Source organism: Papaver somniferum, chromosome 7, assembly GCF_003573695.1.
Source record: "Papaver somniferum cultivar HN1 chromosome 7, ASM357369v1, whole genome shotgun sequence".
NCBI classification, from domain to species: Eukaryota; Viridiplantae; Streptophyta; class Magnoliopsida; order Ranunculales; family Papaveraceae; genus Papaver; species Papaver somniferum.
In genome coordinates, this window is record NC_039364.1 from 64274618 (window position 1) to 64289649 (window position 15032).

At 35.8% G+C, this 15032-nt stretch overlaps 1 protein-coding gene across 2 annotated transcripts; it reads right to left on the reverse strand.

The window, feature by feature from the left end:
• Positions 1–18: 18 nt before the first annotated feature.
• On the reverse strand, positions 19–14759 carry LOC113297482 (alpha-N-acetylglucosaminidase-like). Of its 2 annotated transcripts, XM_026545965.1 has the most exons (19): positions 14313–14759; positions 12843–12916; positions 12241–12452; positions 11872–11993; positions 11036–11121; positions 9607–9701; positions 7935–8016; positions 6750–6856; positions 5415–5445; positions 4375–4492; positions 3774–3824; positions 3241–3350; positions 2953–3055; positions 2634–2732; positions 1947–2057; positions 1386–1630; positions 779–1016; positions 609–687; positions 19–489 (listed from the first exon to the last, which is right to left on the reverse strand). In XM_026545965.1, the coding sequence occupies exons 1-19, from the start codon at positions 14550–14552 to the stop codon at positions 254–256; spliced, it is 2439 nt and encodes an 812-aa protein (XP_026401750.1). In that variant the 5' UTR covers positions 14553–14759; the 3' UTR covers positions 19–253. The 2 variants fall into 2 exon arrangements, with proteins under 2 accessions (XP_026401750.1, XP_026401751.1); XM_026545966.1 differs by lacking the exons at positions 12843–12916; positions 14313–14759 and adding an exon at positions 12742–12759.
• Positions 14760–15032: the final 273 nt, after the last annotated feature.

Genomic DNA, 15032 nt, shown 5'->3' on the forward strand with positions numbered 1-15032 from the left:
GAGAATCAAACTACATAATGCACCAAAAAGGAAAAAAGCTTATGTTAAACATCGAGAGAGACAAGAAATTCCTTAAATTTAGGGAGCCTAAATAATAAAAGTGACAGCTTGTCCCAAAGGGTAATGTTACACTTGCAAAGGATCATAAGTGGGAGTCAGAAGAAGAAAACAAACTGATACAAGTTTTATTTGTTCCCAAGGGATTTGTATCTCTTTTACATACTTTAGCACCACAGGAAAGCATCAAATTGTATCAGTTGAAGTATTTCTTGAACAGTGCTTTCGAGATGGTGAGGGCATGTCCTTGGGCCTTTACAGGATACAGCTCTGCCCCTGATTGCCATTTGTTTGAATAAGAAATCCATTCTGTCCTCCATTCTTCCAGCTTAAAATTCTGGTTTGCATTCAAACTTTTTAACAAACAGCGAAAGTATGTGGAGGCTCTTGGCAGATAGTAACCTTCCAGCAATCCGCTCCAAAATTTATTTGCTGATATTACAGACTTTTATATATTAGGATCCACATATGATAATAACGAAGACATCATCAATAGGATGATAATGGGATAGGCAATCTCTCGTTTGAGGAAGTAGTTAGTAATAGCTTACCGTAATCGTGAAGTTTGCTCTGATTGTTTTTTGTGTTATCATACCACATGGTCACTTGTGTCCTGGCGTTCCATTCATACTAAAAAGAGAAGAAAATGAATTCTGACATCTAATCATTTACGAAGGAAAATATATGTAAGTAAGATAGTGGATGGATGATTGATTCCAACCTGTCGCATCTCGCTGGGAGTGGTTGCAAGTTTTTTAGCACTCTCCAGCCAAGTTCCTAAAAGAAAATTATCATCAGAAGCTAAAAGCATATCAATATCCATGATGAGTTCAGCAAACTTTTCACTAGCGGAACTCAATGCTTTGGCATTCTTGTGTTTGAAAGCTGTCAATGAATCCAAATAAACTTGGTTTGCTAGTTTTGATAGTACTTGGCGAGTAAGGTCGACCAAGTCATATCTGCCATCATAAAAAAACTTCATAATCAGAGTCGATGGTGAAATCTTACAGGAGTATCTACGACAAAATCTTACTCTAAAAAACATCAACAAAATCTTAAACTAGAAAACATCGACAACGATAACTTAAGGTAAATGTTGTTCAGGGTGAATTTACAATTTGTTTACTAGTTTCGATAGTATATGCTGAGTAATTTACAAAATCGCAACTGCCACCATAAATATGCATTAATATTAAAGGTAACCAATGGTCAGGTGAATCTCAAGGTAAACATTTTTAAGGGTGAATCTTAACTTGAGTAATGTTGTCTATAATATTTACTTCTGATATGTATGAATTGTAATAAGAGTAATCTAGAATAGATTTTACCTATATGTGAGACTTCCTGCAAGACTGCTTCCTGCATCAATGAATAGCTGCAAGGCATGAATGACCTCCTCAGTTGAATACCATAAATGTGGCTGAGGCAAGACAGAGTTTGTTTCTGCAAAGGAGAATCTAAACGTTGTTTCCTGTCTTAAGTGATGCTGTGTGTTTCTTTTGGACATATTAGAACCAGAGTCCCATGATGGATCCCAATCTGGAAATTCAACTATGTAATCTTTGTTATGGTCCTGCAAACAAATTTAAGTAGAAGGAAAGTGTAATTTATCAGATTATACATTTGCATGGAAATACAAATATCCATTATAGCTCATTCTGATCATAGCTCCGCTTGGAAAAGATGTACATTTCTACCATTAAATATTTAAAACACAGTGCATGACATTCAATACCTTTGCTTTCCTAATTCAGGCCAACAAAAGTACGAGAAGCAAAGGAAATGAAAGGCTTTAACGAGAGAATTGATCTTTCGTTTTATGATCCTTACACTCTTTCCTTGACAAAGAAAAATATGAGCAGAAAAAAGTAAAGAGATTCAAAACATACTGCAATTCCATCTGTACAATTGTATATTGTTCGATAAAGTATTTCCCAAGCTGCCTCCATCTGATGAATTTCTTTACCATAACGTCGACGAGAATACGATTTCAGCCATTCCTACAACACAAATGAGGAAGTTAAGCATCGGCTGAAATAATATATGACAAACACAGTTTCTGACACTGTCAATGTCTTATCAACGCATGAACAGTAGCAAAACGTGCAAACAAAGAATATGATGCAACGTTCAGTGTTGAAGTAGTGCAATCAGTTCCCTTAAAACTTAATTTGCCAGAGAGAGAGATCGGCACTAAATAGAGTAGTTAGGGACTCTTTAACAGGGTACAACAAACTCACCTAACTGACACAATTTCACCATTCAACTTCGGTTTGCAAGTTCTATAAGCAATTAACAATTAAATTAGCTAATTAGAATTGAGACGTGAGATACAGGGGCTGGAGTAGGAGACTGGAGAGGAGTCTGTTGCATAAAAGCCAGAACCTGGAACTTTGTACTTCTTGTATTGCTTGATGTCTCAAATTTCTTTTCTTATGTGGATTGCCTTTATTGTTTGCTTAGTGTTAGACTAGTTAAAAGGTAAAACACTACACAATTTACAACGGCTTTAAATAAAAATACATGGGCTATATAACTGGTGTAAGAGCAGTTGAACTTTAAAGTGCTTCAATTACCTTCAGTTGAACTCTTTCACTACGAAATGCCATTTCCGACATCAACTCATAGACGACAGGATTCTGTTCTATCCCTTCCATGCACATTCCTACACCAACCTGATAGAGCAAAGGAGTGTGAAATCCTAGGTGGCTTTAAGCATAATAGCAAGATGGAAAATTGATGTAGTGGAAGGCAAGCTTTTCTGTGCTATATATATATTGATGAACACAGTGTATCTGATTTTTGTATTCAGATGACCTATACACCTCTATGCAGGTATAGAAATTAAAAAAAGATCTATAACGGTTGTTAATAGCACTTTATAAAGCATGTTACCATAGTTGAATTTTGGCTGATACGAGCATCAACTGGACCAGTAGAAACTGCATCCAGTATACCATACATCTCAATATTGCCACCAAAGTTATGCAACATACACCTGCACACATGTAACTGATGATCCAATTATTGTGTGGTTAAATAATGCCTGATCAGAACCAAATAATTAAAAGTATTGAACTCGAAAGATATAAAGCCATCACACTGCAACCATCCTCTCGCACTGGGGGGAAAAAAGGAAAGAAAGCGGGTGAAAATCGCTATATATATACAACTAACAGTTACCATATATATGGAGTCCCATAAAACTGAGAAGACTTCTTCCAGATAGGTTTGACCTCAGCAAATAGATCAAGAACTATCATCTTTCCAAATGGAACAGAATGGAGAAGCGCCTGTCAAATAAAAACGAAAAAGTGAACAAAATCAACTTGTAAGACGGTAACAATCTGAGCATCATTACCATCAGATAAAACAGAAATAAACAAAAAACATCAAGGAGAAATATGAACATGCAATTACAAGTAGATGTGTACTGTGATACTACTGCTGCATCAGGTGAATTTCAAGCGGGAACTGAAATCTTATAAAGGAGTTTTTATTCTTTAAGTATAATATGTTTACATAACATATGAAACAGAAGACACAACACCGCTATTGATCTGCTGATAGGATGTGATATAAGTGCGCAAGGAACCTAAACAATAGCAGCCAAGGAGTTTTAAAATGTCATAAATTGAGCACTAGCATAATGAAACATCAAGAAAAATTTAAAAAACAAAAACTATATGAGTTAAGCTGGTAAAATAAGTACTTACTCTCATCTGTGCTGGATGCCAGAAGGCAGAGTCTGACGAGAATAACCACCCCTGCACGTCGACAAAATAATCAAATAAAATGTCTTTCGAATGAAGTGTTAAATGAAGTATATCTGTGTCGAAGAGAGTGGTTCCAACGCCTCACAAGGAAGAAAACAATTGAAGTTAATACAATCACTAAAGTCTGAAGATTATAGGAAGTGTTCCGTTAACTTGACCAAGAAAATTTAGACATTTTTATCAAAAGAAACGGTTACTAAAAGGATGTGGAGAAGCAGTATCAACATTAAGTAGTTAGAAGTTCAGTACATATCCTTGACCAAATCATTTGGCGCTCTACTGAAAACCAGGTAACACCTTGATGTTAGCATTTTGAATAAAATGACAAATATAAAGATCCCACAACCAGAACCTCTCTCTTTCCCACTTTCCTACTTCACTATTATAATGTGACCTAATAAACAACCACCACCATCACAACGGATAACATCATCATTATAACCCCACCAGCACCTTAATTGTTTAAGATTTTAGTATGAAGAAAAATAGATCTTAGCAAAGTCCTATAAGTGAGCTCAACTGCGAAGAGTGAATAATATACCTGCATTAGCCAAACAGCATCTTTATTCCCCTTCGACATCGCCTTGTAAACGGCTGCTCCAAGTTGTGAGATATATTTTGGATCATTTGTAGGTGGTAAATTTTCATTGAATGTATCACTGGTTTCATCATCATAGATACAAAATTTAGAGCAGCGTGGATCATTCTGGTAATTCATACAATCGTTCTTAGTGAAACACCTTTGGTGGGATGGCTACGTCATAAAGTAATTACCCACACAGACTTGCCAAAGTATATTATCAAGGACAACAGTATCCAGAGGATAAAAAGACTATTGCAAACCTAAGCAAGAGACTTGCACAGGAATTCACCATAATTTGAAGATTAACATAAGTTCATTCTAGAACTTGAGCTGTAAAGCAATGCATCCGTGCTCTCCACAATATTCTCCATGCTAAATTGATTATAACAAGGTCTCAGAAGAAAAAGCACATTATACAAGAAATCTGATGGATGTGTAGCTTTATGGTACGACTCCAGCCTAGATATGTCAAAATTGTCTACTATAGTATTTTGCCGACTTGGGTCCATTAAACATTATTAGTAAGTTTGGGACAAGTTCTAATACATTAAATATATAAGGAATCAATTCTAAAGCGTTAACCTAGTTACTTCTATAAAATGAGTACCACACCACTTGGTAACAAATTCATTTAGTGATGTTGTCAGATGCTTTCTTTTGGTATGCAGTTGTCAAGAAATGTCAAACCATCACTTTACGAATAATTTTGGTAAATGCTTCTATCATTATGTCCAGATTTTTCAACAAAAAAATGAAATTGGGTGATATACATGCATTGGTCTAGAATTAGCTGGCTACGTAGCAACTAACTACATAATGGGAAATTACATGGTAAATTCAAACAACATAGTGGGACTCTGATCAAAAGATCATTGCTTTCTTTGAAGGCTCTGGGTTGGTGAAAAAAGGCAGGTACCAGCCTATATTAATTTTAATACATGCTACATCCATTGGCTAGATCACATGTATACTTTCGTTCTGTTGAAATAAGAAATTACCAGCTGTAGATTTCAGTTATATCTCCATATTCTGCGAAATAGACAAATAAGAAAAATAAATGGTTATGAATAAGTATTTATAAGTTGATAACTTCTGGTGCATTCACCCAAAAGTTGTGAAGGCAAGCATCATACACAAGTATAATTGAAATAAAGAAACAATATTCTGAAGTTTCAACTAGCACGCCTTGTAAACTTCAGCACTGCTGTACATTCAGTTCTGCATAAACCCTTACTAGTCGTGATAATAAAAATTGTCCTATACGTTTGTTTTGAAGACAGTATCTTTCATCTGACCGAGCCAACAGACTATGAACTCTAAATCTGTAATACGATCATTTGTAGTTTGGGTACCAAAAATAACCCAAGACACTTTGCAGACCGTGAACACTGCTCAGGCAGGGACATCCTCTATCAGGAGCTCATAGATGTGGCCCAGAGAGAACACATAATCTTCCTGAGCAATGCAGAACAATTAATCCCAGAACCATATACTACTGGTTCAGACTCTGATATCCGAAGCAAGAGGAAAGGATCCCGCTGGGACATAGCAAATGACAACTCCAAGTTAATCCAAGTATCATTAGCCCCGTTTGGGTACAAAGGATGAGTAGGTGAGATCCTACTTTTTACTTTTGTTTGAATTTGAAAACAATACTTAACATGTCAACCAAAGGATGTGTGGGAGCTACCACTACAGAATACAAAAGATATGATGTACTTGGAGCTCATCATAAAAGAAGAGGTTAAAAGTCAGTAGCTAGTCCCGGACTCTGGCAAAGGAGACTAAGAATCCCAATGTTACGAATTAAATACAAAGACAGCATACATAGGTGATGAAGATTCCTCAGTTTCACTACACTACACCAACTACTAAAATCTTCACTTTGGTTAAACTATTTTTTGAAGGTTGCTTACCCTCCCACCCCATTATCATATAACTCCAAACAAATAAGGTGATGATTCAGTACTCGGGAGATTGCCTACATATGTGATAGGCCAAAACTCACAAAGGTTATCATGTTAAGTGACTAAGTCTGTTTCATATATCAATGTGCTTCCCTTTTCGTTATTACATGGTTCCGGTATTTAGATAACTGGAGGTTGGTGACAAATTCGCTTCATGAATACTTTGGCTTCTAAGAGGTGTATATGTATAATCTATTTCAAGTGAGTGTTATGGATTAAGACACGCGTATACAAGTAGTTTTAAGTTTAATCGACCATGACGAGACCTACAAGACTGTCAAGACCTACGTGATGATAAATTATAGAAGATATTAACTACTGATTTGCAATGATTGCAATAAATGTTACCAAGAAATCGATGCAAACCTTTGATTTGTTGCTTGATAAAAGCTTCGCCAATTTGAACAAATAGCGGATCAGACGCGTCCAAAAGAAATGTGCAGCACCACCGACGATCACCATTAACAGTATTCCTATTACGAAATCAAGAATTACCATAATCGTGAAGATGGAGAAATATCTTATTTAAGCAATGTTAGAAACATAAGGAAAAACAAAACATTTTTAATTCATCATAAACAAACCATGACATTGAACCTTGTTTATGCACTAAATCCCCAACTTAATGAGCAAGAAACTGTACTAAAGTAAATAATTTCTATTAGACATAAAATAGGATCTAAAGGGTAAAAGGAAAATAAAAGACACAACTCCAAAGTAAATCCCAAGAGAACGCATCACATTTTATTGTAAGAAAACAAAAATACGAGTAAACTTTTCTAAGGGGTGTCTGAGGCCAAGTTATCTCTCCTTCCTCAGCTATGATAGCACCCGCAGTACCGTATCTTCCCATAATGACTACGAAGTAGTAATGTAAAAAGGTGGATTAGTGCTCATAGATGATGGAAACCAGTCTACTGGAATACCCTAACACCTAAGGTCTTGTATCCTCAAGCCGATGTTCAGTTGGACTCTCCATGCGTACTAGGGAGATTGTAAAGAGAGTTTACAGTGGTCTTGCTTTTTCTTACCAATGAACTAGATAACTTTCTACCTGAATAGATTTCTCAATCTGAAGAAGCCTGATATAAACTTGTAACTCATGAAATTCAGAATGACCAAAAAAGGAAATATCAAATATGTTAAAAAAAAAAACTCTAAGTTAACATAAAGTAGACAAAATAACCTAACTCTGCAGATAAATATGATGGTCAGGTAAAACATTTCATCTTGCAATCGAAGCATATAACCATTGATGCAACTGGGAACTGGCTATGGTAAATCATGAGTATTCAGTTTCCTTTCCTGCTGTGGTTCACTAATTAAGAATGTCCCAGACTCCCAGTACGAACAAGAAGAGAAAGAAAGAGAGGAGGAGAAAGAAATATGGAGACAGTGTGAAAACTAAACCCATTCCATTTAACAGCACTTGTAAGATTTCGACAATGTAGGGATGCTGCTCTATGAATTTTAAACAGAACATCTCAAAGTAGCAGCAAACATTATTGATGGGACAAAAACAAAGAGAAAAAGAAAAGATGGATGACATACCAGTCCCCGAGTCTAGTAATATTGGCTGAAGGAAATATCTTTTTTAATGCTGCTGGAACATTCCCAGAGAAAGATGGTAGTACTGGAAAATCACGAGCAAGTCCATATGGAGAATTACTTAGAGATTGTGATCAAATAAGCATGAAAAAAGACCAAATATGAAATCTAAGACTCCTCCAAACTTCAAAGTTGATAAACAAACGCGTCCAACCATAACCTTGATATCAATTTTACAACATCAACAGTGCCATTCAGAGTAGCATTTATCTTCACATAAGCATTGCTATGGTTTCTTCACAGCAAACATATAGTCCTGCATGTGTTTTCCACTTTATAATAATCACAACTCCAAACATCATAGCTTTTACACATTTATAACATACTACTACATGTCAATTTTTTTAATCGTATTGATTGCCTTCCATAACTGATGTCAAACAAGATTTTTTTTGTATTGGTCAGAAATTATAACGCGTGCTCTCAAGTTCACCACTTGCTTTGGACTTCGTTTTACGGGATATGGTGATTTAGAAATCAAGCTTGGTTTGAAGATACAAAAAGTCCTCTCACCCAAGCCATGTAGGTAAGATCACCCATCTGATCTGGTAGGTTGGTTAAAGGCTCCACCGGCAGGGAGTTACCTGGCCTACCCATACTTCGCTCTTTAAGGGAAGTGCTAAGGTGCAGAAGGACAACTTGGTAAAAGTCAGTATGGTGGCACCCTCCAAAAATTGGTGGGTTAAGGTGAACACTGACGGGTGTTCTTTATGGATCCTTGGTAAGGTGGGTGGTGACACAGTTTTCTGGAACTACTCTGGCTTAGTCACAGGAGCTTTTTCAATTCATTTTGGCTAAAAGACTTCAGTTGTGGCAGAACTACTATCCATGCCACCGAACAAGCCCAAGCTTGTGATATAGTAGTATTTGGTTGGAGAGCGACTCAATGATAGTTATTAATGCACTGAAGGAGTCTATTATACCCCATGGATGTGTCTGTCTGAGATTCATCTCGTCTACACAGGTCGCCTTTTTTCATAATTTAAAAAGAATGCAATGGTTGTGCTGATACTTTACGCAAGTTTGGTGCCACCTTAAAAACGGCTGTTTGGTGGTCTTTTCGTCTGCCTTTTCTGTGTGGTATCATGGGGCTATACCGTTCTGGTCTACCTAAACTTAGATATAAGTAGTTATCTTTGAAGTTTGAACCTAATTGGAGGTCTAGGTTTATGTCTTCCATTTATTTGCTTATTAATAAATCGCTCCTCTAGTGGAGTTTTTCACACAAAAACATTGACAATATAAAGGATATCCTAAGCTGTGCCAAGTAAGCTCATTATTATAATATTGGACCAGCAGATTAGGAACCAATCTTGGACAACAAATCTATTGTTGTGATTACAATTATGAATTATGATGCAGACAGATAAAGAGTATAAAAACCTAGGTTTTTACCTTAAAGTCAAGTATGGCTTGTTAATAAAGATGATAACATGTAACTTGGCAGTGCATCTATAAAATTTTAATTCATTGCAAACAATGGAGAATGCTAAGGCATAATAATAGCAAGACATAGAAAATGGCCTAGTTAGTTCAACCATGTCATAGTTTAAATGCATGAATGATATGACTGTGTGATATATAAAATCCAATAATGATGTATACCAAAGCATACCAGGAGTCATGCCCAACTCTATCATCCTTGACAAAATAACTTTCTGAAGAACCAATTGTTGATCTAACCAACTCTGCGGAAGAGGCCCACCCCATCTGTGGAAGCAGAAACGTAGGATTGTAAGTAAATGAAAATTTCAAAAAACTGACTAACGATCAAGAATAAGTGTTTACTTGCTGGACTTGCTCATTATTTGCATACCCCACATTTTTCTTTTCTTAGTAAAAATACACTTGAGGGGTATGTTTGAAGTTTTAATGAAACTTAATTACTACTATTTTGAAGCATGAGACTTAACTAGTACTTTCTTGAGCATAAATCCAAAACTAGAAAACATATATCGAAATCTTATATATAAGGAAGCTTCTAACGATTGCCCTCAACCTGGAGAGTGGAAAATTAAAGATGACCATGATCTGCTTCAAATTAAACTGATTTGCCCTGACTGATCTGCTTTAATACTTCTGGAACATGTAGGTCGTGAAACTTCACACCAATTCCAAAATGCAGGCTCAGATGCATGTCTCTGAGGTTGTTCCTAGTGTACCCAGTGTTTCAAATTACATGCCCATAGAATCAGTTCGATAGTTAAGCTGCTAAAATTAACAGCTCTTTCAAATGAAGAATTACCAATCATGCAACTGACCCGACAATGTCTCTAATTAAAACAAACTGTTTCTTGGATTCTTTAGTCAGCAAGCTAGTCATTGCCAAGACAGGTACAAATACCAGATCACATAACGAGGCATCCTTGCAAACATGAGAAATGTCAAAGATAATACTGTTTAGTGTATTCTTTATCACCACAAATTTGAATTCAATCAGGGAGCAAAACGCCTCCCACCATCATAAAAGTGATAGACACAGTCTGCAGGATTTCACTTGTCTACTTCAAAAAAAGACCTATTAAGATTGTGGAACATAAACCTTGCAATCACTAAGAAATGTAAATTCAAGACTTGACTAGCAAAGCGTGAGAGACAAGGTTGTAGCCTAAGCATACAAGACTCTGAGCACTGTATAAATCTCCAAATTATCCCACCAAATATAATGTTGCTCAACAATTTCGTCGCTAATCCCCGATTTTGAAAAGATCGTACAGGTGCAAAACACAGAATTTTAAAACTTAAGTCTTTAGTAATCAATCAAAGTTCAATCCCTGATTTTGAGATCAATCTAACATCTTATATCCGTGCGCATATATACTGGTACTGGTAATTCTTATCTCATAATGCCGTGACCACTAATTAAAATCCAATAACCAAAAGCAAACCTGATAACAAGACCAGTATCTAATGATTGGGTATCAAGTATCAACGAACCAGGCAAGAACCAGAAGACAGTATGAACAGTTGGGTAGGCATTTCCTTATAAACATAAATGTGTTGAGTGAATAGCTATGACATCCCCAATGCCACAATTCACCTACCCATGTAAATTGGCCATGCGAGCCCAAGCAAGAAAGGCTGGTCCTCCAAAGAAGTCACTCAAATCACTGTTACTAAGATTAAAACCCTGCAACCGAAATTAAGAGAAGAAAACATCAGACTCCTTTACTTAATGATATATAAAAAATTCGAATCCACATGTACATAACCAAGATAGATATTAAGGCATCAAGGTGAACCAAACGGGAAGGTTTAGACATTCCAATCTCACAGAGATTTGGACACAGGGGAAGCAATCATACATAAGACTGGATGTAATGACAATTGAAATAAACAAGCTGACAGGAAAAAAGAAGAAAAAATTAACGCAAAAGATGCCACAATGGAAAAAAAAAGTGCCTGAATAAAGGTAACACTTGTATTTGATGAAATTAACAATCAAAAATAGAAATACGCCTTTATATGGTTGAATTACGTAAAATACTGTGAAAACGTGAAACAGACTTTTCAAGGAAATATCAACAAACCTAACATCCTTAGATGACCAAAGATGAAATGTTACAAATTCATATGCAAGAAGGTACAAAAATAATAGTCTCTCCAACACTTAATGTGGTTTAATTTGCACTTTTGTAGAAGGTTGTTAGAAAAGCTATACATATCAAGGTGTTCCTTTACTGTACGTTTAACTTATTTCTTATAGCTATAAATCTATTATTCAAAGGCTCGAGTGTTTCCTTAGCTAGCTGAACTGAAATATCTGGTCTAGATTTGTTAGTTAGTCAATCAATTACTTCAAATGTGTTGAGGACTATAATTTCAAATCCAGAATTGAAAAACTAGCAATAAGAAATAATATGGTGAGTACAGCTAGTACCTTGAAAACTTTTTGCCAAATGCTTTCTTGACCTGTGAATGCCAAAGGCAAGTTAATCCCTTGAAGAGCCATCCAATCTATTTCTTTCTCCCACCTATTCCAATCCCACCACACATAAGAATCTGTAGAAGATAACCAGGCATAAAATTAATCTTGTGTATGTTTAAAATATTTCAACCTCATGGAAAAGGGAAGGTTTCTGAAAGTTTTACAACAGTAACGGAAAGTGAAACCATTTTAACAAAATGAAACTAAATTAAATAATTGAAATATTGAAAAACATAGTATATTAATTATGTGGACAATGTTAGTTATGTGTAAAACAAACTACAAAAAGAAAATCAGATAAAAACGTAGCATATTTCTTACAGCTTGAGGTAACAACATTTTGGTAATAATTCCACGGGACTGGACGCCTAACCAACACTCCTTGGTCCTTTACAGGTGGTAGTGATCCTGGCTTTGGGACTGAAGCTATCTGAATGCCTCCAGTTTTGTCCCACGAAATATGAGCACCACACCAATATTTTAGGTACCAATGAAGGCCAGACGTAATTTCGACGGCGGTGGTGCCTTCTATCCTGGGGTGGAAAAGACAACTCTCAAAATGAAAATAAACCGTAAACTAGCATATTGCAACTATAGACACCAGCAATATCCCTGACTCTTTTACCATATAGTTATTAACAAGACGAATCATTCCCTCCGTTTCAAAATAATAGGCTGGTTTCAAGTGCAAGGAGTGTAAAGAAATCGGAATCCTAGCACTCCCAACACTGTTACTTTACCCATCTTAGAGTAGGGTTTGTTATTGATATTTATTTGGCATAGTTGTACAGCAAATAGAAAACTTCAGAGTTGAATGGTTACCTAAAGTAATCTTTAAATTTATGTTATAGTGAATCCAATACCTATATGTAGTCTAGCACTACACACAAACATCAAAAAACTGTTTAATTTAAGCTGCCTACGTTATCTCTGATCCTCGCCTGCTACTAGCATTGGAGTTCTTAATATAGAAGCAACTAGATCCACCACAAACTTCCTGAATAACAGCAAATCAGCACTGTGAGTGACGATAAAGATTAACAGAACGTTATTTGGAAATCTAAAATAACACTTGAGGGAATAATGCATTCAATTATAAACATATGTACTTACTACATATTCTGTATCAGAGAATAAAGAAAGGTTCAAGCCTTTATAACAAATGTCAGGAATACTTTTTAAAATATAACATTCAGTAGAAAAACCTCTAAAACACAACAGTTTCTTCCCATGCTAAATATTTCATGCATGGCTGCAAAACATCATATAACTTAATAGGTCCTTTTACATATTGAGGACCTATTAAGGAAACCCTGAGATTTGAGATGGCTGGTCTTGAATCTCAACTTGTTTGCTTACAAAATCTTGATTTTATTCCTGAGTATCGTATATGAAAAGCACTTTTAAAGTGATATACATTCACAAGTACTTCAGCGCAAAGAAAGAATTAAGAGCTATGTTTTCTCTTGAGATTAAACTTTTCTAGCAATCTGAAACAAAAACAATATCTGTGAAAGGCTATCAAAGACAGATGCGAAGGAAAGTCTTCAATCGATAAGACCAACATACAACAATAATTAAACAGGAAATTTGTTGCCATGCAAATCTGATTATGAACTATCCCAATTTCTGATCCATGATATAAAACAATGTCTAGTAGTTCACACCAAACAAATAAACCAATATCAACGGACTAACACCTGCTTAGCTAAAAATCATCGTGCAAATACAGATCACGAAGATCTTAAACTTGCCCACACATCTCCAATACCGACCTCAGGATTTCGGAACAAAAATGACGGAAAAAAGCATGACAGGTGATATTCTTGTGACTGGGACAATTCCCCATTAACGAGAACCATAAGAATTAACATCTGCCTAGGTAAAAGATACCCAAAATGTAGCCAACTGTGTTATGTAATGCGACCTCCATATATCCCCCAACAGATTCTTGTAGTGTCATATCATTATTAATGTTTATGAAATTCTCAATTGGCAACCCTGAGGAACATGGAAGTTCAAAATGACATGGTGACTTACCACTTAACACAGTGCTTTTGTTAAAAAGAGGCTGAGTTAAGAAGTAGATAGAGCTCCACTATTAGCAACTTCTGGCTTAATAAGCATCACTCATGGATACCTAAATTTAATCACTATCAAATCAATATAAAAAATACACTCAGAAACTTCCATAAGACTATGTAAAGCCGAGTATTCTACAAAATAAATCAATCAAACAACAAAATGATCTTAACAAGAGAACCCCAGATAAGCAAACAGACGGATGCCCTAAAATAGCTTAAGACTGAACTACTGAGTATAAATTGATAGGATGTAACTTCAACTGAAAATAACTGAATAAAAGCAAAGATATGAAACTAATTTAACAGTACCATGGAAACTAACTTAAAGTCAAAGCTAGAAACATGGGTTGGCAATAGTCTTCGAAGAACTCCCATAGCTGCTGCTTCTTGTACAGATGAAGAGGGTTTTTTATTGTAAAGTTTTCTTAATAGAACCCCCATTGATTCTTCTTCTTTCATTGCATTGGTTGATGTAACAAGACTAACGGAAAGTGATAAGACAAGTAATGCAAGAAGAGGATTAGACATTTTGAGATTTTCTTTATGCATCTATATACTAGAATCGAACTGAACGAAGAGTGGAAGTGAAGGGCGAAAAGGAATTTATGGTTACTTCATTTTAATGGCGTTTGTTTTTGGGATTTTAGTTTTTCTTCTGTAGAATTAGAGTAGACCCGTCGAAATACAATCACTGTCACTGGTTCATGGAGATGGATGGGATACCAACCTTTCTACTTCTAGAGATGGAATCTAATCAGTAAACAGTAATAATTGGCAAAGGGTGCGGCTGGGGAAGGCCAACTTTAAAAAACCTTATAGGGTGTTTGGAAGGTACACTTAGAAGTAGAAGTCAAAAAGTAAAAAGTCAGTTTGACCATGTTATTTCTAAAAGCAAAAAAAGTTAATTGTTTGTAAAGCCAGCGCGTTTGGATATAAATCTGTTTCTGACTTCCGCTTCTGCAGAAGTAGAAGTCAGAAGCAAAATAGTTTTGCTTCACAATAAGTTGACTTTTCTATTTCTAGAAGTCG

Bases quoted from the DNA above. Each gene is read 5' to 3' on its own strand.
- LOC113297482 (XM_026545965.1), bottom strand. From the start codon at position 14,552: ATGCATAAAGAAAATCTCAAAATGTCTAATCCTCTTCTTGCATTACTT. The intron at 12,453-12,842 runs GTAGGCAGCTTA...TTTCCACCCCAG, and splicing joins AGGCGAGGATCAGAGATAAC to GATAGAAGGCACCACCGCCG. The intron at 6,857-7,934 runs GTATGTCATCCA...ATTTCGTAATAG, and splicing joins ATTACTAGACTCGGGGACTG to GAATACTGTTAATGGTGATC.